General features: G+C 34.9%; 1 protein-coding gene across 1 annotated transcript; it reads right to left on the bottom strand.

The window, feature by feature from the left end:
- Positions 1-180: 180 nt before the first annotated feature.
- Positions 181-3805, bottom strand: LOC103947849 (protein ULTRAPETALA 1). The gene is made up of 3 exons (XM_009358817.3): positions 3016-3805; positions 1342-1666; positions 181-639 (listed from the first exon to the last, which is right to left on the bottom strand). Exons 1-3 carry the CDS (start codon positions 3224-3226, stop codon positions 465-467), a joined length of 711 nt encoding a protein of 236 aa, XP_009357092.2. The 5' UTR covers positions 3227-3805; the 3' UTR covers positions 181-464.
- Between the last annotated feature and the right edge of the window lie 11625 nt (positions 3806-15430).

Consider the following 15430-nt stretch of genomic DNA (forward strand, 5'->3'; position numbering starts at 1 on the left):
CAATAAACACATTGCTATGTGAAGAAAAACTTACACATGACAATGCATTATTGAACAAGTGACGACACATAATGGTGAACTTCACCAAATTTATACTCTTGTTAGACGGTAAGAGTACGTTTACAAACAATGCAAGGGTCTCTCCTTAAAAAGGGGCATATCAATCTAAGTACACATCAATTCAAGGAATCTTAAATAATTTAAAGAAAATATAACAGAAATATCACCAAGTAACAAAATATTAATGATGAGAATAAATTATCAAATTAGAAGGTTCTAATCAGTCAAGAGAACAAGAGACATTGAACTTGGGAAACAGTCATTGGAAGTAGCTTTTTAATGCTTTTTTTGCTTCCCTTGAAGGTTTCCAAATGTGGGGCTGGTGGAGGTGCTTCCAATGCGGCGATAAGGGTACAAGTAACCCATATGATCAAAAGAGAATATCAGGACTGCAGACTGGAAATTCAAGTTTTAGCATTCCTTGTGAAGTCAGTGCAAGTCTGGCAGCCGCAATCCGAGAAACGACAGATTTCGCACCCAAAGCACACACAAGAAGTACAGCCTTGGCATGTCGGAGAACGGCTGCAGCCTCTGTATACCCTTCGACTTGCTCGTTCATCTTCATCATCACAAGTAATCCTGAAGTACAGAAACAACCATTCACATTATGATTACTGAACCTTTAAACATATATATTAACGACAACAAACCAACAGTGTTTACATCCTGGGTGTGCGCACTAGTTCACAGCCTACCGTCGTGAGCTAAAATGCCGACTGGTGAATGTAATGGAATAACATCAACATTTACATTTTACTCCCCCACCCGAAAAGTCCCTATCTGCTTCGTAGTGTTTTCTTAAATGCCTATTTGTTATCCTTAAGATAACTTGAATGGCAACAAACTACAATTATTAGATGTGTCTGTCCGCACAAACATCATCCACTCTACCCTAGAAAGTAACAACTAGAGTCAATTTTCCAGAAACGATGCTGCAATCCATATTTAAGCAGCTAGTCCGGCTAATTCCTAACTAAATCCATGAAGATGGATGAACAGTATACATAAACATAAAATAGGCGATCACAAAAGAAGCTACAAGAAGCAATCACTCAATTGTTCCAAAAACTGTCGATAGAACGGCATATTAAAACCAAACTAAATTATAAAATCATTAGCATAAGGATGGAACAAATAAGTTATTCATATATTTCACATCCGTGAGCTAAAACTAAAATTAGTGCATGGTTCATGAATGGTTGATGGCCTCTAGTATAAGAGAGAAAACAACTTGATCAATACCGAGTAGAAGTATTTGTTCAGTGTAAGAGAGGAACATACTTGTCATACGGCAGATCAGCACATTTCCAATTCACATCAGCCAAAGCGTCATGGTGAACCCGACACTCCTCTTTTGTCCGGAGGCGAAACCTGCGCTCCTTGTTGCATCTAGTACAGGAGACAAACTCATCGCGGTGACAAACACGTCCATTGTTGGACCTGTGGGAACCATTAGCACTTTTTGATGCCTCATTATGGTACTTGAGCAGCACTGTTTTACACAGCGGAACCTTCTTTCCATTATCAATTATCCAAACATTATTTTTCCATTTTCTAGCCGTCTCTCTTCCAGAATGTTTCTCAAATGCGGCAGGAGTCAGTTTTCCTAGTGATTGAAATACAAAGGGAAAATAAATAAGATGGTTATAAGCACGAAACCTCAATCTGAGCTTTCGTCATGACCATTAAAGTAGTTAAACAATACTTAAAACGCATGCATACCAACTTCTACCATTTTTTCTGGACACTATCAACAGATCAAACGAACTACATAAATAAATACTAATGTTTTCACCTCTAACTTGTTAGAACCACAAAAAGGGCTGACAGTACACAAAGGTTGTAAGCAGGTGGTCTCCATTATTGGTCAAGACTATGTCTTTAAAGGCAGCAATTTGCTCCACAGACAGAACAACTGTCCTTGATGGACTAAGCTGTCTTATATGAGAAAAAGATACAGGCAATTCAATGTACATAAAGACATAAGAGTCTTGTTATGAGATGCTCTAATGTTTCGGGTGTGTGCCAAATTCAGATTCAGGAAGCAATCTTGTGGAATTCTCTCATGAACTATATTATGGAAAAATGAGATATGGCACACCCAATATCTGCAACTAAAGTGAAAGAAGATGCACTACTTTCGGATCCTCGGTTGTCAGAAAAGAGGTAATCTTAAAATCTCCATGCCATATACTCAGTGCTTATTGATAATAGCACTGTAGAAACAAAACCAGATGCGCATAGAGACATCAAATAACACAGCCAAGCTTGAAAAGTTATAAGCTTGGTTGCTCATGAAATAACACATGGGATTATCAATGCTCGTAATCCAAGGATGAAAAAGCAATTCCATCAACCATATAAATACATGAAAGACGAAAGAAAGATATGCAAAACCCTACAATGACTAAACCATGCTATGCAACTTTACAACATCTTACTCTGTAGAAGAGAAAGAACAGAACTCAGGACATATTCGAAAGCAAAACCTCGAAAAACAATCTAATTATGAGGTTGTGATCGCCACGAAACTGGCAATGTAGGTTTCATTCTCAACACACCTACTTAAAGAAAAGCTCTTTACTCCACAAACAAGCCAGAAACCATCTGAACTCCACCATATGAAGAGTAGGCAAACATATAGCTACTGTATACCCAGCAAGGAGAAGGCATTCAGTGAGACAAAACAACATACACCTCAACTGTATACCCAGCAAAAATACTGTGAACAGCTTGCAAAGCAAAAGCAAAAGCAAACGCTCGTCGTCATCAAATACAAACCCAACAGATTAGGCAGACCGGAAAGGGACAGACAGACTGCAGCCATCAACGTCAAAACCTAGTCCACGATGAACTAAAAGAAGCTCAAAACGCAAACAACATGCATTAAAAATAAAAACCCTTTTTCCCAAAAAGCAACAAAGTGAGAGAGATCAAAACGGCAGAGAGAAAGACCTTCCTGACAGCCAGGGGTGCACTCGCAGGTGATTTCGAGGTCACCATTGACGAAAACCCTAAGCCTCCCGACTGCATCACCGTATCTGTGGCTGGTGCAGCCGCACGTGACCTCTATATGGTCCGACCCTCTATTCACCCCGCTCATCTCTTTCAGCTCATCGTCGCTAAACAGCACCAACCCACTTTCTCTCTCTATCCCATTCGCCATTTTCTCGATTCTCTCTCTAAAAAGGTGAAGTCTTGATCGAAACCCAGAAATCCCAGAAGGTTAAATCGAAGGAAGAGTCAGAGAAAACGGAAGAAAATCAAAGAAAATAACATGGGTTTTCTGGGCAGTATTGGGACCAAGAGGTAAAACTCGAGAAAAATAAGCCCAGAAAACCACAAAGAGAGAGAGAGAGAGAGAGAGAGGGAGGGACGGAGAGGCGAGTGCGGTAATTAGAAGGGTTTCTAAGAGGCACGCATCTCCATGGATTTATTCCGAGAGATCTGGTGGAGGAAAAAGTTGAAAGTTGTAGTCTTTTTGTAGGTAGAAAGATAAAAATAATGAGGAAAAAACTGGAAGCGTCAAAGAGTTTGTTAGAGAGAGAAAGTGTGGGTGAGATGAGAGAGATAGGGCGAGAGGTTTGTTGGTAATGGGGTTGAATGAAATATGAATGAACGAAATATGAGCTGGCTGTCGTGGGGTGGAGTTCAGCCGAGAAGAGTGAGAAGGAGTTAAAGCCCTCTCTCTCTCATCACTCTCTCTCTCCTCTCGCTTTCTCTCTCTACTAGCTGCCAATTGCAAGAGATGCATGATATGACATGAAAGAAAGGGAAAAAAATTGGGTCTTGGGGTCGGGGGCTTTTCGTTTATGGAAAATCCCTCTCGTGGGAAGCAGACGAGGTTTTCGGTTTCTGTTTAAGTCCTTTTTTTACTTTCTTCTTTTCTTTTTACTCTTGCTCGGAGATTTGAACTGTTTTCATAAAAATGGTATCTAAAATTCCAGCGATATTCTACATTAAATTATAAAAAATGAATTCAAGATTGACGGATAAAAGGGCATAATGATCTAGTCAATTTAGCGTATAAAATAAAGCTAAAATTATTCTTCATCTTTTTTATCTCTTACTCACTTTTCTTAATTTCTGATCGTCAAATCAAACAAGTTGATAAAATACATTAAACAAAATTTAATAAAAATGTGCAAAGAGTAAAATAAAATGGGTAAATATCATTATTCTAAATAAAGTCATAAACTTTGTTACTGTTTTACTGTGGTGGTGAAGTGAGGTGAGATGTGAGAGGTGCTGGCTGACGCCAGGCAACCTGAGAGACAGAGGTGTAAGGATTTGATGCAGAAAGTGTTGGGAAGAGATGAGTTTGGTGCTGGACATTTATCAGTTAAGTGGTCCGCAGACCCAAAATTGTGATCAGAAAATGGAGGTTTATACTTGGTATTCTCGAGAATCGGGATCGGAAAGCTGTAGCAATGACAGCGATTTTTAGTTAGCTTTAGGCTTGAGCAGTGTTTGGTTTCTGAGAAAAATTTCAAATATTGAACCCGACTGTTGTGTAAAACCCAACCCAAACCTAAACCCTTTTGACCCTTTTACCACACACATGAGTCAAATGGTTTAATATACGTTTAGTTTTTTGACCGTTAATTGATTGATCGCAAAGTACGAGCCAAACTAATATTTTAGACTTTTTTGGTGTTGCGAAGAAACTTTGACATAACTATCAAACTAATGTAACTCTCACATTAATGAGTGAGATTAACATGTTTTTGAAATAAGCTCGTATGGATAAGGTGCCAAACAACTCTATTCAAATTCTTGTTAATCTTGAACATAAATTTGAATAGAGCAGCCTGATTTATGTGTGCATAAAAGAAAAACAATGTTTGTTTAGAGAATGTCAAACTATAATGATTAATGACCATTTTAATCAAATTACACCATCATAAGATTTGCACTCATTGACCATAGAGATAATAGAATAATATGCAATTTATATGAGGAAGGTTCAGTTTCTAATATTACTGAAACTTTTTATTTGAATGGTCATAATTAAACTACGTCAACGTTTTGTGTTGACTTCTTTATAGAGAGGAAAATAAAAAGAAGAAAGTGAGAGAATAAGGGAGGTGAAAGGAGGAAAATTGTAAGGAGATAGAATTCTACTCAATGTATTTGCTAAAGAAACTAACTATTTAAGCTATATTTTATAAATTATATGATTTTGTTGTTGAAGAATGAACTCAATATTGATGAACGTTATTATTTTCTTTTTATGCTCATCGCACAAAATTTCACAAAAGTGCTTTTATATACTTATATTATAAGGTATCTCACCAACCTTGAATTTGTGGAGATAATTTTATATAATTTTAGTGTGTGGAGCCATTCAGTAAGGTACGTCATCGTTTCATAATTGGCACATGCATTCTCTGTTTTCTAAACATAATTAAGCTATTTAAAAACAAACTTAAAAGCTTTGTTTAAAGATGCATTATTGACGCCAAGCTGGGAATCAGCTTCCGAATTTGTTGACAAAGTTGGATACCACTAAACATCATCAACTGAGTTCTCAGTTGTCGTTCAGGCTAATCATCAAATTCATATATTATCCTTGTACAACTATAAAATTAGGTTTAAAATTGATCGATATAGATGTGTCGATTGTTTAAATAAACTTTATATATACTTAATTGATTACAAGTTTTCGTACCGTAATCGTTATATTGTGCACAAGTACAAAAAAGTGGCCTGCTTTTGTAAGTTGGTTTTGACATGCTTCCTGTGGTGGATCTAGAAAATATTATTTTGGGGGAAGGGGGTGGTTAGGTAATAAGAATAGTGCGTGTAATGAACAAAATTTTTTGGACGGTATAGTATGAAAATTGGTATTTCATCAAGTTTTGGCAAGTTTAAGGTCATTCTCCAAGTTACACGATTGTCGACAGATATTAACAACTTTCAAACGAGCATGTCAACTAATGTTAATGGTTTTTAAACGAGCATGCCAACAGATGCCAACATATATCGAGTGAGCATATTGAAAGATGCTCATAACAAAGAAGGCATGAAGCTAGCAACTTTCCTGCCCGGTGCTGCAGAGGCAATTCGTCAAATAGTTGGAGGCCAACTTTGAAGGGCATATCATATTTTCAAAATGTAGTACTCAGTTATTTCATAGAAAATTTCTAAGTTTTGGTTGTTAGTTGATTCACATTGTCCCAAAGTGGATTCACCTCTTTGCATACTTCAGATACACATAAGAAGTTATTTCTCCTTGTAAGTCTGAATTTTTGTTGGCACGCCATCTGTGTAATTTAATTCAAAGCCACATGAAAGCCTCGAAGAACTTTGATCATTTGTGAAGGGTTGTCTTGGACTTTCATGGTGCCCAAAAGCACAATGGTGGGAGTGATGACGGTGGTGGATGTCTACGTCGGACCATATCACAAGTCACAAGAAAGCCATTGCGGCGGGTGATCGTGAAGAGATTCTGGACTAGTACTCTACACAATGTAGCATAGTAGGACTGTAGTTAGTTTGGTTTCATCAATCGATATCTTCAACAATTTCAACTAGTTGATTCGTATACCCATCATTAGGTCATGACACAGGTGCAGCCACTAGGCAACACCAAGCCAGTTGGGATAAATGTGGGTATCTCAATTTACAAAATATCAGACGAGTACTATAAGATGAGCAGAGATATTTCGATAAATCTACATGACTGTGACAACACTCATACTAAATTACAATGATCTATAATCAAATTAGAATAAATACATAACTTCTCATAGTTATGTGAAACCAACCATTGTATGCAAGTTGTTATCCTCAACGTTGCATGATGCCATCATCATCGTCTTTGCCAAAAAGTAGGGGAAAATTTTCAGCATAGTCCCGTTGTAAAAAGCATTGTTACTGTGGCATGCGATTCGGTTTATAATTGGTTTGATATCCATTCAAGTGACTTGGCCGCACAGTCACATATAGAGAAAGGATAATGCTAACGATGTTTTTGTAAAAGTAAGATTGTCTATGAACTTTCTGATACTTCATAATTTAACTTTAATTTTTATACTAATATTATAAAATATTATATTAAAAACAACAAAGAATTAATAAAAAATTACATTTTGATAGAGTTCCCTTAATATTAATTTCTCATAACATATAGCTACGGCAACGACCTTCATCTCTCTCTGCATTCAAAAAGTTGTGCAGACAGCCAAACTCTCAAACATAGAAATCATTAGGGCTTTAAAATATAATTAAGGAAAAGTACACATGAAACACTGCCCTGAGCACATTTTATGCAACACGCAATGATTAACTATAGGATTTTCTTATTCCGAATTGTATAAATAAATTTAGATGCTATGATTAGGTCAAGCCCTCCTGCAGGAGAGAAAATGAACCAATAGTATATCTCTTTTGCAGGTAATTAGATCAAACATATAATTAATAATTATGAATCTTTTAGAGATTCGTCAGGTAATTAGACAGCTTAACTTCGTGAAGGATGCGTGCTATTGGTGCCCATTTTGACTTTTGAATAGCTAAACTAACTACGGTTGCTATTGGCAAAAGCCATGTTACATTGGATTCTCCGAAATGACCGCTTGGACTTCAAACTTTATAAAAGAGTAAATTGTAGTAATGGTTTCTCAACTAGAAATTTATTACTATTGGTCCCTTAATTTATCAAAATATGTAGCTATAGTCATTTTCATCAATTTCGTCAAAATTTTGTCAAAATAAGTTATGTTGGAATGACCATTTATACAATTAGGGTATCTCAACTCATCAAAGTGTGTAATTATGGTCATTTTCGTCAACTACGTCAAAAATTTTGTCAAAATGAGTTATGTTGGAAGGACCATTGCTACGATTGGGTTAAAGTTAAGGGACCATTTCTCTAGTTGAATTAAAGTTGAGGGACCAATGGTAATGAATTTTTAGTTGAGGGACCATAGCTACACGTTTTGATGATGGACCAATGGTAATGGATTTTTAGTTGAGGGACCATTGCTCTAATTGAGTTAAAGTTAAGGGACCATAGCTACAATTTACTCTTTATACAAAGTAGGCCTACCAAACTTGAAATGAATAATAGAGACATACGTACATAGTTGATACACACAACCTTCTCCATTTTTTTGAAAAAAAAAATGAAGATTTGTTGTGGGCTCATACCACATTAGACTTCAATGATCTAAATCGTTTATTTTTTAAGTTACACCTTATAGATCATCCTTACAAAATATTAATCAAACTAGAAATATTGGAGGCTTTTCATTGAGTTCAAAGAAAATTGACGAACACTATGTTCTAAAAAACGTAGGAAATGACAAATTAAATGAGCAAATGGTTTCGAATTGTATTGAATTTTTGCAAGTAAGACCTATGAATCGAGTCTTGCAAAATAGACGGTTTGGATCGTTGAAATTTAATTCGAGGTGACCACATATACAAATCAACTCTATGAAGGGTAGTGTTATTTACACACCTCTTTTTACCTCCTACATACTCTTGTTAATTTTTGTCCATTGATATTCTTCAATTCATTTGATATGACGGCCATAACTTGAGAGGGGTGTATGAGAGGTAAAAATGAGTGTGTAGATAACACCAACTATATATGAATTAGGATTTAGAGATACACATTTGATATACGATTTTGTAGGATTCACTTCGTGATGTATTTCAAGTATCCAACCGTTTGTCTTTTATGTCTTATCTTAAAGATCATGGCTATAAAAAATCACCAAAATATAAATCATATGATCATTGGATTAAATTTAATTAGTATTTCTTTGTAGATTCGTAATTATTCATTTTCTCATTACAAATGAATGTCTTAATAGTTTGGATTTATCTTTTTTTTTAATTTTTATTTTTATTATTTTTTTTTTATGTCTTTGCAAGGGAGATATATGAATGATGTACTAAAATATAAATGATTTGGATCGTTGAAATACATTACGAAGTGAACCCTACAAAAATATCAAAATATATATCAAAAGTGTGTCCCGAATCCAACCATATATATATATTTCTTGTGCCGCAGTCAATTGTCATTCACATTATTATCCAACCATATATATATATATATATTTCTTGTGCCGCAGTCAATTGTCATTCACATTATTATTCATGGGGTTTTTCTTAATCTTACGTAACATTTTTCTTCCCGTAATTAGACTTTCATTGGCAAGTCCAAAACTTCAATATTTTTGGTCCAAATTTGCCTAACTTACGTATATACTGAGACCTTTGGCGGTGCCTACTAACCACCAACTCCTGTAGAACAAGTCCAAAACATGCGATGCAAACAAACAGAATTCTAGGTCACCCGTATGGCTAAACTTAGGTTGGTTACTACAAAGATACATAGAATATTTCTATGCACCTCAGCAATATAGCCTAACCATGTGTTGTCACTATGCCCGTAACTGTAGCCAAATTTAAGGAATATGCATGCTAGTTGATGCCTGTCCTCTCTCATGTGCAATAACAGTGCATGCAGTTTTGGGGGGGAGTTTTTTTACAGAAACTTGGAACGGGATAAATTCTCATATTCTTGTATCTTCTTTTACGTTACGAGAAATGTATGAAGAGGAGAATATATTTTAAGTTGGTTATAAGAAATTTTCGTTGCTTTACTGCATGAATCAGTAATTTAGTAAAAAGGGGATTGTAGTTGCCATTTAGATTGAGACTTACCTATTTATGTTTGAATCATATAGCTTAATAACAATTCATTGGGCTACACGATTTCGTACTAGAGGCTGAAACCATTGATAATGAAGCAAAAATACATCGAAAATTCTCAAGTAGATTGGCTCTTTCATGGTACAAAAGTCTTAACTATTTTATCTTTAGTTAAAATTCTCACGATTAGAAATCCTATGCCATGGTATGGGTCGATCCATCCAAAAAAATCCCTAAATACGAGTTGAAGTACATATAAGAATAAAAAGATTGATTATTAATTTGGTCTTTTTGAAAAGATATCCCTAGGCATTATCAGCTCTATATTGAAGTGAGTTTGGTACATCATACAAATCAGCTTTTGACGCCTTCCAATCTGATGATCTGAAGCTTGCTAACATTGGCAAATACTTAATTATGAAGCTGCATGCATTTACCATTTTATAATTTTATAACCATTCACAAAAAAATCTATACGCTCTCACGCTTCAAAACCTTCAAATATTATTAGTGATGTCACGATAATAATATATAATCTCCAATTTTACCGCAACCAAAAGTAAAAATCCTATTCAAATTACATTTATGGATCACAGTAAAAGTGGGTAACAAAACCCTACCGGCATAATTTGGGTTAATTATTAGTAAATATTGTTCTACAAAGCTTGCCGATGCTACGGAAGTAGCCAGATAAAGTGTTTTTTATTTTTAAAATAAAATATATTGATGAGAAAAAGAGAATACAAGCAGCAAAGAGTAGTTGAAAATATAAACACGCAACAAAGAGCTGCAGCGAAAAGAAAAACAGATAGCAAGCATCAAAACAGCAAAAATAAGCACTAACTATTCATAGTTATATTCTATTCCCGTAAAGTAGAGTCATTAGCAGCGGAATGAGAGATTTTCAAAGAACTCAATCGAAGTCTAATGGTGGACTTAATTGAGTTAAGAACCACTGCAGCGGGTTGATATGAGTTCTTGAATCTACGGTTGTTCCGCTTTCTCCAAACATAATACATTGTAACAGCAAGACTTAACTTCAAAACTATCGAAGATAGAGATTTTCCTTACAATGGCAAGTAGCCCACATGACAAAAAAAAGCCAAGGTAGCCAGATAAAGTGTTACCAACACTAGTGCAGGTAAGTGATAAATAACATGTTACTAGCTAAATGCCACTTATGAGCGATACTGACAAAACCGTAACTAAACTATAAACTGAAAGAAGTCTATTAACGAATGAGCCTACAAAACTTACTAATCCAGTTCTAACGATCACGATTCATGAGTCGTGCATTAACACTGCATGACAAATGGAGGGGGACTTGTACTTGGGACGGAATATACCTACATAGTACACACACACACATATATATGTATGTATGTATGTATGTATGTATATCACAGAGATTGATGTTACAGGATTTCTGTCGTTGAATGTGAGTGTCAGAGTACCTAAGTTAAGAGGTATGCTGAGGTCTAATCCCATCTCTCCCCATACTGCTCGCTGCCTGGTACTCGTACCAACTATCCCCAAAACGACGCCGTACTCTATGAACATTTTCACAACAATGTCAACCTTTAAACATCTCTTCCATTTATCGACAAAATTCTTTTAATCTCCCGTTAATCCAGATCAATCTTCACTACGGTACTCATTCATTAATATCCAATGAAAAGAATGTTAATATCTAATACCCAAAAGGAAACCTTCATTTATCCCATTTTCCTTTTGTAGAAACAAAGCCAAAGTTTTTATGGTAAAGAATTCGTCATTTGTGAGAAAGGTGTTGTTATTAAAACCTCATTTATTACATTTCAAACATCGTTCTTAATTTTTAATTGTCTCATCGAATGAATTAAATAGAATCAAATAATAGAAATTAATAGGCAGTAGAAAAAGGTGTGTGTACTCTTGTGGGACTCAAACATGTGATTTACCACTTTAAAGTAAAGAAAAATGCTATAAGATCGTGGTGCTAGTGGCAGAAACAAAATAACGTGATGTATTAAAGCAATGTTTGTATATTCCAAGTCCAAAGGTATTTCTAGAAGGACATTGGTTGGCTTCTTATTAAATTTGTTTATATTTAACTTTAAAACTACAAATAGACATGTTTGCATAATAAAATAAAATAAAAAATTTTAAGACCAATAAATATACGAAGTTTAGGAATTTTCTCTGATGCACATGTAAATTTGAGATGAAGATTGAAGTTACGACTGGATCAACAAAACCCGAATGGCAAACCCCGTAGTCTCTTTCTTTCTCTCCGCTCAATTGAAATTCAGTATTCGGTCAAGAAAGTTGACACTATGTTTGGATGAGAGAAATAAATTTAGAATTTGGATAAAAGTCAGAATTTATAAATTAACGTGCACCAAGGTTCTACCATAAAACGAATTGATAATATAAGGAGTACCGCAATCTCTTATAAGCATGTATAAGGTTTCTTCTTTCACCTATGTGAGATTCTTTAATCATCACATCCACACATAGCTCATGTATCTGAACGACTCCTGTTACTTTTTATTTTTTTCAACTATTTCCTTCCCGATGACCGTGATGCAAATTAAAATTTTCTTCATTGGAAAAAAGGACGCCTTGGATTGCTGATAATTTTGCACGAGGGAGAGAGATGGAGTTTTTCGCAGTGGTGATTTGTTGTTAAAGGAAGGTGACATTTGGGTTCCGGCCCAAAGAGTAGCTCTTCAAACTGACGGGCTGGTGCCATTCTGGGCATGTATGATACTAACTAAACTGTTTTGGGCCTTTTTAGTTTACCTTAATACATTAGCATGGTCAGGGGCGGATCCACAAGTGCATGGACAACTCAGGGTCGATCACTTCCTAAATTGTTCAAGTTGCTTGCTGAAGATTGTAGTGCTAGAATTTTCGGGTGTTACAATGCAGGAATACTCACGCCTGGCTATAGTGCATACATGTACTTAATACATTCATCATCTAACGGTCATATGTACAACCAAAAATTTAAAAAAGAGAATATCATACATAACGGTGAATGCATACCATACATACATGTATTGTAGAAATTTCCGGGAGTCATAAACAACGTACAATGGATTATGGATCTGAACTTGCATTCCATTATTTTGTTGAGCAATGTCATCTGTAATTGGTTTCAATTTTAAATGATTTCGTTTTGCTTATGAACTTTGGCATGCAATTTCTTCAGTTGTAGAGGTTTGGTTGAAGGAGAAGAGTTGGAAGAAAACCCGCCATCGATGCACTCAAGCGGAAGATGCAACCATGCATTAAACCAACGCATGAATCAAAGACTTTCGACCAACATTTACAAATAAAATATACATATGAAGAATGACATATGACATCATTTAACAGTTGCACATCCAACATTAACAATAGATTAGCTGCATTGACAATATGTTAGTAACTTAGTATTACTTTGTGAGGAATTTTTTTTTTAATTTTTAAATTTTAAATTTTTTTTGTGAGAACAGAATTTGATGCCTATGTGAAAGATAATCTTGGAATTTTAAAAATAAGTGAGGATACAATAGGGAGAGGGAAAATCCATTCTAATGTCTAGTAATTTGAAATTCATTTACACTAAACTATAGGAAATTTAATTCCTCCAAATTTGGGAGTTACATTCTAAAATTTGCATGGGTCCCACTAAATTTTTATTCAGCGGAAAGAGATCCTCTCCGGATTTCTTCCTAATCCACCAAACCAAGGGATTTGGACCATTGAAATTTAATTTAACGGCTAAAGTTATTATAACTTTTAAAGTGGGCTCCTATTTATAGCCGTTAGATCAAATTTTAATGGCCTGAATTTGTTGATTTGGTGATTAGGAGGAAGGGATCCGGAGAGGATCCCTTCCTTTATTCAACAACTATCCTACTGCCTGCACAACATTGTTATCCGCTACTCTTTCCAATCTTGGTGTTCCACAAGTTGATTTTAATAAGGGATACTTTGGATGCAGTCCTTAGTCCTTAACATTCTTTGACTAAAACCTTAATGGTATTCAAAGTTTGATCAAAGTCCTTTGACTTTGTACACCTCATTATATTACTATTAATATTTATATTTTTATAGTTTTGACATTAATTGTTTGATATTTTATAAGATTTATAATCCTATAAATTTAAAATCCCTCATTATAATACTATTAGAAATGGCTACAATAAAAAAATTCAAACATTTTGATTGAATAAATGGATAAAAACTATGTAACAATAAGAAATAATAAATGGCAAAAGAATGTATCCATAGTGTTAAAAAAATTGGTACATTTCACATATAACAAAGTGGTACATTAATAAAGAAGAATGGGTACATTATAAATAAATTAGGGTACAAATAAAAGATTAAAAAATTATGAGTACAAATGAAATTTTAAAAAATATGGGCGCAAAAAGAAATTAATACATGGGTACAAATTAAAACTAAAAATAAAATACTACAAATTAAAAAAAAAAAAAGGCATTTTTATCATAAAAGTGTCACATCCCGGCCCGGGTGGGACCACTTCCCGGGCCCGACTCTACTACTGTAGCACGATATTGTCCGCTTTGGGCTTACCATTCCCTCACGGTTTTGTTTTTGGGAACTCACGAGCAACTTCCCAGTGGGTCACCCATCATGGGATTGCTTTAGCCCCCTTCTCGCTTAACTTCAGAGTTCCTACGGAACCCGAAGCCAGTGAGCTCCCAAAAAGCCTCGTGCTAGGTAAGGATGAGAATATACATATAAGGATCACTCCTCTGGGTGATGTGGGATCTTATAATCCACCCCCCTTAGGGGCCCGACGTCCTCGTCAGCACACCACGGCCAGGGTTAGGCTCTGATACCAAATTGTCACATCCCGGCCCAGGGCGGATCACTTCCCGGGGCGATGTGGGATGTCACAATCCACCCCTCTTAGGGGCCCGACGTCCTCGTCGACACACACGCGGCCAGGGTTAGGCTCTGATACCAAATTGTCACATCCCGACCCGGGGCGGATCACTTCCCGGGACGATGTGGGATGTCACAAAAAGAATTCCATTTTTAAAAATTTAAAATTAAAATTTTGAATTTATTAAATAACTTATTAATTAATAATACAATAACTTATTAATTTATAATATCTTTATATAAACTAAAATCTTTAGAATATATTAGAATATAAAATATATTTATTATATATAGATATTTATTATTTTATATAATTTTATATTAATTTTATATTAATTATGTATATTTATTTATATTATATTTATTATATTTATTTATAAAAAATGGGTACAAACTAAAAATATAAGGGAAATTTTATTTAAACTCATGTAACCTCTTTTTACACCCAACTTAAAATTTTAAATTGTCTATTTTACCTTATTGCATAATTACTATTAAGTACAAAATGAAATTAATAATAAAACTCAAATTTATCAATAAACCCAAACACCATAATTAAACCTTACGATCACTCTTTGTTTATCCTACGTTCATTCCGGCTAAAACCGTAATAGATCTCATAGAGAAAAATAAGTTTTTTTTTTTATTGATGGATGATGATTTTGAAGTTTTGAATCCTCCAACCAAGGTATGACTCAATTTATGAATTATTTGTTCGTTTGATTTCAATTTTTTAGAGTTTAGAAGATGATTATTTTGGTTTAATTTTTTTTTTCAATCAATCCTGCATAGTTTGTTTATCTTTCTGCAA

The sequence above is a fragment of a genome, unplaced genomic scaffold (genome assembly GCF_019419815.1).
Source record: "Pyrus x bretschneideri cultivar Hongxiangsu unplaced genomic scaffold, Pyrus_bretschneideri_v1 Contig12, whole genome shotgun sequence".
NCBI classification, from domain to species: domain Eukaryota; kingdom Viridiplantae; phylum Streptophyta; class Magnoliopsida; order Rosales; family Rosaceae; genus Pyrus; species Pyrus x bretschneideri.

Bases quoted from the DNA above. Each gene is read 5' to 3' on its own strand.
- LOC103947849 (XM_009358817.3), bottom strand. From the start codon at position 3,226: ATGGCGAATGGGATAGAGAGAGAAAGTGGGTTGGTGCTGTTTAGCGAC. The intron at 1,667-3,015 runs GTCTTTCTCTCT...TTCAATCACTAG, and splicing joins CACCCCTGGCTGTCAGGAAG to GAAAACTGACTCCTGCCGCA. The intron at 640-1,341 runs GTATGTTCCTCT...TCTGTACTTCAG, and splicing joins GCTGATCTGCCGTATGACAA to GATTACTTGTGATGATGAAG.